The following is a 12,686-nucleotide window of genomic DNA, read 5'->3' as shown; positions in this document are numbered from 1 at the left end:
TAATTATCTGTGTTCATATCAGTCGTCAGAATAGGTTGGGTTGGCTGTAAACAGGCAGTCCAAGTGCTATCCCGGAAATATTCACCAAAACTATGCATAAGGATTTATTTTCCTAACTTGTTGATACGGTATAATCAGCATGAGAGACCAATATTTTAAATCATATTAGTTGATACTTACCATCATATATTTATTTAGTTAAATTCTCCTATTCTGTCTCCCTCACACACACACACACACACACACACACACACACACACACACACACACACACACACACACACACACACACACACACACAAACACACACACACACACACTCACACACACACACACACACACACACACACACACACACACACACACACACACACACACACACACACACACACACACACACACACACACACACAAAACCAGAAGTAATTGAGCACTGTATTTATCCTTGCATGTGATCAAGAGAGTCATTATAAGGACACGTTGAGCTACAAAAGGGATTGGAAAGCCCAGTGAGCAATGTGTCAGGGAAGGAATACTTAATTTACAACTTCACAATTCCACCTTTTTATCCCTCTTGACTGATTGTGTTCATGGCATTACTAATCTCTGACCCTGATCACCCCACTAAATATTTTCCCACAGGCCCCTATCTGGGAAAGTGTTTTTGGTTTCCAGTATGAAATATCCATTTATTTCAGTGTATATTTTGATACTGTTCCAATGCTTTGTGTCATTAAGGGAGTTCAAATATCAGGTTAAAAGCCTTCTCTATAGGCTATCGGCAGTAACAACAGTTAATGGTTTATTTGCGGTTGTCCTTAAATTAGTCAGATTTAAGAGCAGTGGGCTGCTTAGGTTGTTGTAACATAAAAAGGGTGGTGTCATAGTCCAAGTGAATTTTATTATAGCAAGATGTTTTTAATGTTTTTACAACATACAAGCTCACCATTTTATAACAAGACATGTTTCTTGATAAAAAATTGTTAAAGAATGTATTTGTTTCTTATAAAATGAAACATTTCTCAATGAACAGTAAGTGATCATGTAAGACAAAAAGTAACAGCAAGAGAAATAATATATTCTTATGAAAAGTTTTTTGTTTCTTTATTCTTAAACTTCCATTGAGTTAAAATCCTGCTTTTCAAAGAAATGAAAGTGTTGCCTACTGATTCACAGAGTTATAAAATGAAATTATAGTTTTACCACACTGCCAGTATATTCAAATAGTAAAATATGTGTCATCACACCACTTCGGTTAATAGCTCTCTTGAATTATTCATCAGTCATACTACAGCTTTTGGTTTCTGTGCTTTCTATGCTAACACTTCCATTATTTTCTTCTAACCTATGAGTCAGCATTTTGAATTGTTGTGCAGCTTGTGTGTGTGTGTGTGTGTGTGTGTGTGTGTGTGTGTGTGTGTGTGTGTGTGTGTGTGTGTGTGTGTGTGTGTGTGAGTCTGTGTGTGTGTGTGTGTGTGTGTGAGAGAGAGTGAGAGAGAGAGAGAGAGACATAGAGACAGAGACAGAAAGAGAAAGGGTTACCAGCCTATTTGCACTACCTATCTCAGTTCACGAACATATCATGCTTTTCAAGCAATTGCTTACTAAAACCAAACTCACTAACTTTGCTGATATTATCATTTCCCTACATCATTCTGCTTCTCTATCCCTCTCTTGCCCTTTCATTGTTTTTCACTATGTTCCCAGTCCCTTCCTCTGTCATTGAACGCATCAGTGAGTTGCCCAGCCTGGTAGAAAATTGGATTTAGCTTCTTCAAAGAGAACCAGCAGTAAATTCGGACCACGCCCCTTTGCTCTTCACGCAGTGACGTCGGCGCACAGCAAGACCTCCGCCAGTCCGTCCGCCGCAGCAGATTCACCATCAACCGCTCCACTGCCGTGAATTTAGCACTGGAAGCGTCAAACACGACACAAACAGCGTCTTATCACCTGATAAATAGTCCCGCTCCTCTTCAGATATGGAAGCGGCATCCTCCTCCTCCAGTCAGTGCAGGTAAGTCCGATAAGGCTGGATGTTGGTGGAGGGGAGAGAAATGAGCCTCATGGTTGTCAAGGCTACCCTGTAGCATAATAGTGTTAAGGGATATTCAAGACTGTTTAATGCGTAACACCCGTGTAACAGGATGCATCTGGATATGTACTGTGCTATTTCTTAGTTGTTTAAATAAGCTAGGGCTACTTTGGCTAACTTGAGAGCTTTATTCAGAGGATTAGCAGCCTATAGGGGCTTTCCTCACAGTAGGCTATTACACCTTTCATCATAACGTAGTCGTGTGTCACAGGTGGTTTGATATGTCGTTACAATAAAGTCTAATTTATCTTTGAATTTAAGAGAATATATTACATTCAGGCTCAGGAGATTAATATGATTTTTTGTTTAATCAATCAGAGGGTCAGTGGTTCGATCCCAGTTCCTAAAGTGTGCTTGGGAAGATACCTTACCCCAAATTGTTGTATCTAAGTCAAATAAAATATCAGCTTATGTAATAAAATAAGATAAATACAAGTTGAATTCCTCTCAGTACAATGCAGTTATGCTCCCCCTTAACAGGCAAGTCTTTTGCTCCCAGTTCCCAGAATGCCTCAGAGTTTAGCAACAGCCCAGGCTGGAAAAAAACTTGCTCCGTTGGTCAGTCTGCCAAAATTGTGCAGCCTGGAGGTTGTCCAACTCTCCTGTCTGCTGCCTGAATTCAAGGTTCTGACAGCACCTTGGACAGCTCCTAAAGAACCAGAGAGGGGAGAGCCCACAAGCTCACTTCCTGCTCTGACTTAGCTCTCTCTGCTGTTATATAATACATAATCTAGGCCTACTATGGTTCCAAAGTCACATGACCTGCCTGCTGTTTTGATGCAGGAAAAGAAACATTAAAATAAAGACATGCAGAAATATTTTTTACATCCACAAATGAATAAATATGAAACAAACTAGTTCTAAAAGAAAAGCATTTGGAAAAATAATATAGAAATATGACTATAAAAGTATACAAAAGGATAACATTTACATTTGGCAATTGTTAGTCTTAACAAAAATTGTAAAAAAAATAAAATATTAGCCTAACTTTTCTACTATTTCCATGTTCTTAGTTTTTTAAATTGTCATGACATAATGTTTGGAAGGTATGACTTAAGGTCTTGAGAATTCTTTGAAAACAGTTTCACTCAACAAATCAAAACCTTAAAAAAATTGGGAAACTTTTGTGCATTACAGCCTATGAAATACACATTTCAGTGATGCTCATATAAAAAATGACAGCAAAATCCCAGAAACGTGAAATTCAGTTTGATAAGAGTTGTTTTATGGCTACACTAGTCAACTCTGCTGACGTCACCATATTTCGGTTTCTTGGGTTATTGAATCACTGATTACAAAAAGCTGTTGTTCAGTAATCCTGACCCAAACAGATCTCATCCAACTTTTAACTTTTTGCTGTTACCTTTTAGCTGTGGGCTTTTCACTGTAATGAGGTTATAGGTGATAACAGGCGGTGAGCGGTTAACAGAAGTTATACTCATTACCATAATGCTGAGTTCAAGCTTTATAAAGTGAATACTTGAGGGTAAATTATAATGTTATCATGTTGTGTTCAAATGTTATCTTTGCAATTAATTTGCTACAGCTGTTACAAGGAGATATTTCTCATCTATATAAACTCAGAGAGGGAATTATGAACAGTTTAGTTGGGTAGCTTTATAAACAAAATTAAAACTACTAGATTTTAAAAACTGAGCAAATATTTGAATACAAATAAAATCATTTATTTTGAAATGATTTGAGATGTGTGTTTTTAAGAAATGATTCACTATAGTTGACAATAATTGTAAGTAGGGTGGCTAAGAATAAGTGACAGTTTACACTGACTTTGGGACTATTGAAATCATTTTTTGGAACGCTAGGGAGAAAAGTCTGAAGTTTTTATCACTCCGATTTTACCCGGCCCTGGTACCAACATAACCTCAGTAATGAAAGATTTTGCTTTTAGAGTTTGAATTAAATAAAAAACTTGGGGAAAATGTGGGAAGATTGAACCCTCAAGGCTTGTCTGATGTAGCTGTCATCTTAGATGGCAGCTTTAAAATGGGCTCAAAGTCATCAGGCTCTCTCCTGCTGCAGATTGGTCTGGTAAAGGCTGCAGCCTGAAGTGTCATTGTGTTTTAATAACAAAGCTAGAGGCATTGAAGGAACATTAAGGTTATAGCTCTACAACCAGATTTATAACTAGAATTACAGACTGTTTTCAGACTATAATGTGTTACCTCAAGGCATTCCGAAAGGTAATCTGCATCCCTGCATAATTATTTGGCTGATACGCATAAAAGGACAAAGTAGTTGCACAATGTGGTATTTATTCTTTTCTTTACTTAATGTTCGTTTCCATGTGCTTGTACTCTCGCATTTCAGAGTGATCCCCCTCTAGCAGATCTTTTAACTATTATATAACACAGTTGTTACAGAATATTATATGATGACAATGAAAAATAGCTCGACTTGGGTTTCTGAAAGTTGATTTGTCCACAAGACAGGAAACCTACCATTATTTATTATCATTTATTCCCCATGCCGTTTTGTACACACACAAATATGTAATGAACCCTTGTTGTATGTTTCCCTTAAATAAGCTGTAACTTTGTTATGTTATAAAATGACTAATTCTAAAAATGAGACTGATAGTATTTATGGTCTTTATTCCATGGTAATAATGATGATAACGGTTATGAAATTATTTATCATAGTGATTAAGGCAACTGACCTGTCTTTGTCACAGCTATATTTAAGTAACATTTGTCAATATTCTTTCCAGCACTTACAGTTATGAAGAGTACAAGGAAACAGCAGACTGGCTGCTGGCCCACACAGAGCAGCGTCCTAAATTAGCCATCATCTGTGGGTCGGGCCTGGGGGGTCTTGGGGAGCTGCTGGTTGACAGGACTGTGTTCAAATATAAAGATATTCCACGTTTTCCCACCAGCTCTGGTAAGTTGACCAACTGCTTTTTCTATAGAATGTATAACTAGTGTTGAGAAATAGAACATAAGCATGCTATGTTGTTTGCAGTGCCAGGCCATGCTGGTCAGCTGGTGTTTGGGAAGCTGCAGGGCCGTGAGTGTGTCTGCATGCAGGGGAGATTCCATTTCTACGAGGGCTACAACATACACACGGTGAGCTACAGCCACTGCTGCGACTGCTTGTGGTACTTTTTATTAGTAAGGCTAGGGCAGTGATATTGCTAAAGATAAGCTGTAAACAAGGGGACAAACCAATGCTATACTTTTGGATGTGCTATTCTGTAGTTTTTTAGCTAAAAACTGCTAACGTGTTAATGTTTCAGGTACACCATCTTGGCTTAGCCTGTAGCATGCTAATACTTGCTAGTTAGCAGTAAACAGGGAATATAGCTGAAACTGATGGGATTGTCATTAGTTTTGGTGCGGAAAAATGTCCAGTTTCTTCAAGTCTAAGGTAATGTCTCTTTTTATAATATTTTAACCAAATTGGTGAATCCTCCACTGGTCGTTCAGATGGTTGGACCACTATAAATAGTGTTCAAGTTACATAAAGGCTCCATGGGTCAAAACAGAGCCTTGTCCTTATTGCCCTAGATAATGCACTAGCTGACTACAGTGACACCTGCCACTATTCAAATTGGACTTGGTTTTGTATAGTTCTACATACCCTTTAAAAAAACACAGCTTGTACAAACATTTAAGCTTTTATCTGAACCGCAATCATGATTTTGTAATCTTATAATACCATCTTGTTTAAACCTGGTCTGGCACACCATCATTTAGCTCACTGTTTTTCTAAAAATGTCATTTGTGCGTTGTATGATCAGCTGCAGAATCATGATGCCTGTATGAAAAACACAGAGTGTGTCATAGTGTCGATATGGGATTAGCCTTTGGCCTATAGAGACACTGTATCCTGGCTTTATTTATTTTATTACCAGCCGTGATGTGCCATCTCCACATAAAATGATCCGTATAATCCCACTGAATCATAAAATATAGTTTCATAGAAAGATAAATGAATAACAGAAAGCTAGATGCAGTATGACCTTCATGTATCCAGCTGAGACTTTAGACAGCGTTAAAATATATGAAATGCCTCATGCCATGAAATCACTATACATTTAGTTGAACTGAAAAGATTTGATTCAGCCAAAGCCAATAGTGGTACATTTTTCCGGACAATATGCATTGTGCTTTCATGGAAAATTTAACAAATCTATAAATCAGATCAGTTATAGCCACACTACTGTAGCAGCGTTGATAACCATGAAGCCCAAGTCTGTCAGTTATCTTTTAATTTAGCTACATTGAGTATAAAAAAATGAAAAACCCATCAGCATCGGCTGTACTTTGTGGTTATTGCTAATTAGCATGCTCTAGCTAGCTCACATACTAAAATAAAATGGATTAACATGTTAAAAATGACACCAAAATGCTTAACACAAGCTTATAAATGCTGAACATTTACCTGCTAGCATTTTCATTGTAGGCATGTCAGCATAGCATTAGCTAACAAAGCCACCACCTTCTTGACTGAGCCGCTAGCATGACTGTTCATGTTGTTCTCTGCTGTTTCTGTGTGACTTTTCTTTCTCTCTCCTTGTCAGGTGACATAAATGATCATTGTCAGAAAACTATTTTAGCACAGGCAAATGTGGATAGCCATCCAGGAGGATTTTAGCAAATGATTTAATGAAGTCAATTCTATTTTAACAGCTGCCTGCTAAAGTGTAACTATTTGACAGGCCTGCTATTACATATTTGCCTACAATTTCTCGATAACAAAGCCACAAGTGAAGTTACAAAACAGTCTACCGTTTAAATATGCAATGTTCCAAAATGACAGCGCTGACCTTATCAGTAAACATTTCTGCACTAACTAGTAGAACACTCTCACAGGCAATTCAAGCTGTAGAGGAATGGTACATAGAAAAAGCAATTTCTAAATGTGACTGCAGTGAGAAGTAACAACAGGCATTAATGTGCCAACACATGCCCTATAAAGGTTACTTCAAAAAAAGTATTTCAATTCAACCAAGACCTAAAGTAATACAAATATCAGAGCCTACTGACATTAGTGTCTGTAGCTTTTAAAATATTAGTTTCTCATGTGATGCGTTCTTACACTTATTTGTTTCTGGGAGACCTCAATCTTGTAACTCCCATTTGTAATAATTTGATACACATCAGAGCAATAAAAGAAGAACAGTATCTGTCTCTGAAGCACAGCATGTTTTTCACCACAGGTGACGTACCCAGTGCGAGTCTTCTCCCTGCTGGGCGTGGAAACTCTGATTGTGACAAACGCAGCAGGGGGGCTCAATGATTGCTATGATGTGGGAGACATCATGCTCATTAAGGATCACATCAACATGCCGGGCTTTGCAGGGCAGAATCCGCTCTGTGGGCCCAATGATGATAGGTACGAGCAGCACAAACCCAAAATCAAACAACATCTGTCTTTTTTTTGTGAGATATTTATAAATTGCAATGTCTGTCCAGGTTTGGAGTGCGTTTCCCTTGCATGTCGGATGCCTATGACCGCGAGCTGTGCGCTCTGGCCAAACAGACGGCAGGGGAGCAAGGCTGCGACAGCTTCCTGCAGGAAGGAGTTTACTGCATGGTGGCTGGACCGACATACGAGACTGTTGCAGAGTGCAGAGCCTTGCAGATGCTGGGGGCTGATGCTGTGGGTACGTACAGCTCTCTGCTCACTGAAAGGGATACTGATGCGTTGTGGGACTGCCTTTTAACAGTGCATCTACGCCTTACTAGGGATATTCAAATCAATTTGAATTAATTAATCTGATAAGAACCGGTAATGTGCTCTAAACGATATGGCGCTCTCCTATACTATGTAGTACTATGAGTTACTATAATAAATGATGCTATACTATACTATACAATACTATAATAAACTATACGTTACTATACTATTTAATGCTGTAATGTACTATACTATACTATACAGCACTAAAATAAACAACAGATACTATACTGTACAGTACTATGCTTTACAGTACTGTACTTCACTATACCTTACTGTTCTATACAGTTCTATACTTTACTATACTATACTATATATACTGTTCTAAAACATTCTATACACTACTATGGTATACTATATAGTACTATAATAGTAAACTGTACTATACATTACGTTATAGTAGTACTGTACATTATATACTATACTCTAGTCTACCATACTATACTATGCTATAGTTTTATATGCTATGCTATGCTATGCCATGCTATGCTATGCTATGCTATGCTATGCTATGCTATGCTATGCTATACTATTTTATACTATACTATACTATTACATCAGTGTACCTTTAACAGACCTCTCCTCTCTGCAGGTATGAGCACAGTGCCAGAGGTGGTGGTGGCGCGTCACTGTGGCTTGCGCGTCTTGGGTCTGTCCCTCATTACTAATAAGGTGGTGACAAGATATGACAGCACAGACAAGGCTAACCATGAGGAGGTGCTAAAGACCACCGAGCGCAGAACCCACGACCTCCAGAGGCTCGTCAGCCACCTCGTCACCAAGATCTAGTACCTTCATCCTCTAGTACCTTTAGGTCATTGGCTCATCTTAACTTTGAACAAAGGGTAACAGTTAGGTGCAGATGGGGCTAGTATGTGAGTGTACTTATTTGGGTATAGTTTTGGTTAACTGGGGGAGTGAAGGAGAGGGTTTTAAGAGCAGAGTAAAAAGAAGAATGGCAATTGTAGTAGCTTGAAATGTGCACAGAATTTGATGAATGTTGACACTATTGTATGTGTCTACTTTGCTATCAGTGCAATATGTTCAAAGCCCTGGATATTGTCCCATGAATCACATTCATGGAGGCCTTATAGAACATATTTCTGACAGCAGATTTTATTTTGATCTGCTGAGCTGTCATTTCTGAAAGCGCAACACTTGGCCAATGTGCCGATGATTTAAAAGTTTTAACAGGAAGCAACGATTGGCTTTACTATGTTTCGGTTTTTGTCTGAGCACTACCTTACCCTCTGAGGAAGATCATAATGATAAGAGAAGGATTAACAGCAATCTATATATATGTACCAGAGATAAGATATCGGTTGAACCAATATTTGAAAATAGTTTGAGTTAAACCACGGGTGGAGAAATCAAAGTTTCAAGTAGAGTTGCTCAACAATAAGTGGAACATGAATCATGAAAACGTAATTTCCTGAGTGTTTCTAAAAGCTGTAGGGTGACATAATGACTTTTGTTGTGTGTTCCAAATCCACTATTGTGGCGGTTACTTATGATTGTAGTATAGCATTCCCTTATTTAAAATGACCATGTTCTCATATATCCCAGTTCATGGATCAATAAATGTAATAGGAATACTACAGTGGGCCCCACCGGTATATATTTCTATCCTGCATCATTGCTGCAGGGTTGTTTGGGTTTTCCCTTTACGGTACTACCTGTTATGGTTATACTGGCAGCATAGACAAAGACTGAGACCTTTCTGATAGCTTATATTTAATTGCAAAACATTATGATTAATATAATAGGTATTTCTGGTCAGTTTATGCTGCTCACTACTAGCAAAGCATGAAAAACCTTGAGAAATACTGGGATAATTGTGACAGGGTTGGTAGCTTTTATGAGCATGTTCTTAATTACGACTCAGCAAAATTTCTTTTTAACGTTTTATCTTAACTTTAGATGATTGTCTATAATTAGGCCAGTAGAATGATACCCTTTATATTTGTTATATGTACAAATAGCTGTATGACTTATTTTACTTAAGCAAGAGCAATGTATGCAACTACGACCTCTCAATGCATCATATACTAGCTTAAGACACAGCGCTATGCGTTTGCCTTGAATTATTGCTGCACATATGGACGAAACTTCTCCAGTCGGGTCTGAGAAGTTAATCCACATAATAAAAAATGTTAATAAATGAGAATATAGAAAAAAAATATTGCTATCAAGTATTAGAAATGTGATCAATTGGCACCTTATCCCTTTATTTTGTGATTGATTGTTTTTAAAATGTATAAGAAGTTGTTAGTTTAGCAATACAAGTGAATATATATACATTGGGAACAAATCAAAGTTGTTTATTTTTTAATTATACAAATTATGTATTTTATATATTTATATATACTGAAAAACACATCCACAAAATAATCTGATAGAAATACATAAACGTAAAAGGTAATATGGTCAAACAGCAGTGATGTATGAAGGCTTTCCTGGGGTGGATTGCATTTGGATGTGTTTTATTTGTACACCAAGAGATCGCAGTACTGTAATATCAGGAGGGCCATAATACGCAGTTTTCAATCTCCCCTGCGCTGATCTGGAACCTGCTGCCAGGTCCCTTTGACCGTCTCATTCATTAGTGCTGCAAAGGCCAGAAAAATCCTACATCAGCAGTCTCCCTCTTAGACCATTTGTTTTAGTCTTAACATCAAGATGCTAATGGAAGAAGTCTTAAAGGGGGATTTCCATTTAGAGTGAATTCGAAATGTAAAGTCTGGATCTGCTCCATACACAATAAAATAGGGAAACTCGTAAGTCACATACCGGTAATTCATTTTGAGATGCACCAGCATGCTCACTGTATGGGCACGACTCCAAATTGTGCATTCTGTATTCATTAGACCAAATAACCACTGTATACTGTGTGTTCAGTTGAATATTATTATTCAGATGAGAATCTAATAAAGGATAAACCCAATATGTGTCTATCAACAAAAACAAAAAAAGATTTTCATACCAATTGTTGGTGCTTTCAAATAAAAACTTTCAAATGACACTTGGATGCTGGTATTTTCTATTTCGGATGAGTCAATGTGTGTGTTTGTGTGTGAAAGAGGGAGTGTGAACTGATAGGTTATGTCCCCAGAAGCAATCAATTTGGATGTTTTCAAGGAGAAAAGAGTTTCTCTCAGCGATAATGATGATCAGTGAAGAGGGCGATATGTGCAAAAAGCAGGGATATAAAAGAGATACACTCACATACACCTCACCGACACATCCACTCTCTTTTCACTCCCTCAGTCCTTCACTTTAAGCACACCTCAAACAGACGAAGATGCTGTGAGATTGAGATGAAGTGGAAATGGCTGTTCCGTGCCCAGCTCTTTCTCTGTTACATAATTCATCTACATACAGCCTGTAGAGGTGCAGCCCCACTGTGGAGCTGAAATATTAATACAAATGAACCAGGCAGCTCGACAACACAAACACAACACCTTTACTGGGCTGGTTTTTATTCGCACACATTCACGCAGATGCCTCACAACTCTGAAAAGTGAGTTATCTACAAAGATATGCATGTAGGATGCAAATAGCAGGCTCTCTGCTTTGAATGGAAGGAAGTGGCAGAGCAGAGGCACAGATGAAGACGGACGATAGGAGTGACTAAAGAGAAAAAGAGAGGAGAATGAAGTGTGTTTGAGTCGGCCGTCCCCGCAGGCTGGTGACAGGCCTCATCTGTAATGTAATGTTGATCTATCTATTGTCGCTGTGCCAACTGAGAGCCAGAGCCAGCTATTGATTATTATAGGGTGCAAAGAGAAGCTGAGGAAATAGAGCGGGACAGCTTTGCTTAGTTTACACTCTCAAACACTGTAACACACACAAGCTGTTCTTATGCATGCACTGTCATGTACCTGATCTCTCACATTCTGTGAGACATCAACACTACTGTTAGTGAATGTGACTTTTTACAATTGTAAGACACTGCATCAATAAGGGAATGTCTCCGCTGACTTTCACACACTGCCTCCAAGAGGAGTCGGCTGCCAGCAGTGTGTCATCATTGTACTCTACCAGCATGAAGAGTGGATCTCGAAACATTACTGCTGCACCTCAAGGGAAGAGTGACAGGTCAAGTTCAACAAAGCATCGGTATGAATGAGGGTGACAATTGGCTTTGACTGGATCATCTTAATCATTAGTCTACATTGGGTACAAATAAAGACACCTTAAGCATTCCTGGGACATTGAAATATCTTCAGTTTACCATAGGCTAGTAATTTATGTTGTGACAATAAACAGTCGAAAATACTATATTTTCAAAGCAACCATTCAGCATTGTTATTTTTGGACGTACAGAATCAACTTGCAATAACACACACACAATAATTACTTGATATGTTTCATAGCATATTTGTGTTTCAATTAAGTAGCTATATAGCCAAAGAGTGATTCTAGCTTCCTGGTACTGTTTTGCGGGGATGTGGGAGTATTACAGAATGGAGAATGCTAAGAATGCCAAGAAAGTATGTATACTGTGTATAGTATTAAAAATGATTCTGTCTGGGAACAAAGCACGTGATATTCTTTCAGCTTTGGAGAGTTTTTTATAATTATTGGTGCAAACAAAGGTAGCTGGTTTCCCCTGATTCCAGTCTTAAGCTAAGCTATGTTAATTGCCTCCTGCCAGCTACTAACTTAACACAGAAATCAGGTTAATTTTCTACTCATTTAACTTTACGAAAGATATATCAGGCACTTCCTGAAAACAATACCAACTAGAGACATGTTCCTCAAGAGATGATAAAAAGAAAATGAATGCTAGGTTGCTTTGCACCTATCGGATATGTTTATTACCCGTTTTTTTCAGCAGGATAATCTCCACATATTAACACCAGTTTTGTGTTTTTTAAAATGTAAATGC

The 12,686-nt window shown here is 38.1% G+C and overlaps 1 protein-coding gene across 1 annotated transcript; it reads left to right on the top strand.

Annotated features, from left to right (window-relative positions):
• Nucleotides 1-1,789: 1,789 nt before the first annotated feature.
• Nucleotides 1,790-10,817, top strand: pnp6 (purine nucleoside phosphorylase 6). Its single transcript, XM_063898689.1, has 6 exons — nt 1,790-2,014; nt 4,821-4,993; nt 5,075-5,178; nt 7,275-7,450; nt 7,531-7,721; nt 8,388-10,817. The coding sequence occupies exons 1-6, from the start codon at nt 1,980-1,982 to the stop codon at nt 8,582-8,584; spliced, it is 876 nt and encodes a 291-aa protein (XP_063754759.1). The 5' UTR covers nt 1,790-1,979; the 3' UTR covers nt 8,585-10,817.
• Nucleotides 10,818-12,686: the final 1,869 nt, after the last annotated feature.

Source organism: Eleginops maclovinus, chromosome 2 (genome assembly GCF_036324505.1).
Source record: "Eleginops maclovinus isolate JMC-PN-2008 ecotype Puerto Natales chromosome 2, JC_Emac_rtc_rv5, whole genome shotgun sequence".
NCBI lineage: Eukaryota > Metazoa > Chordata > Actinopteri > Perciformes > Eleginopidae > Eleginops > Eleginops maclovinus.
Note: the sequence above shows the minus strand (reverse complement) of the source record. Positions and strands in the feature narration are given on the sequence as shown.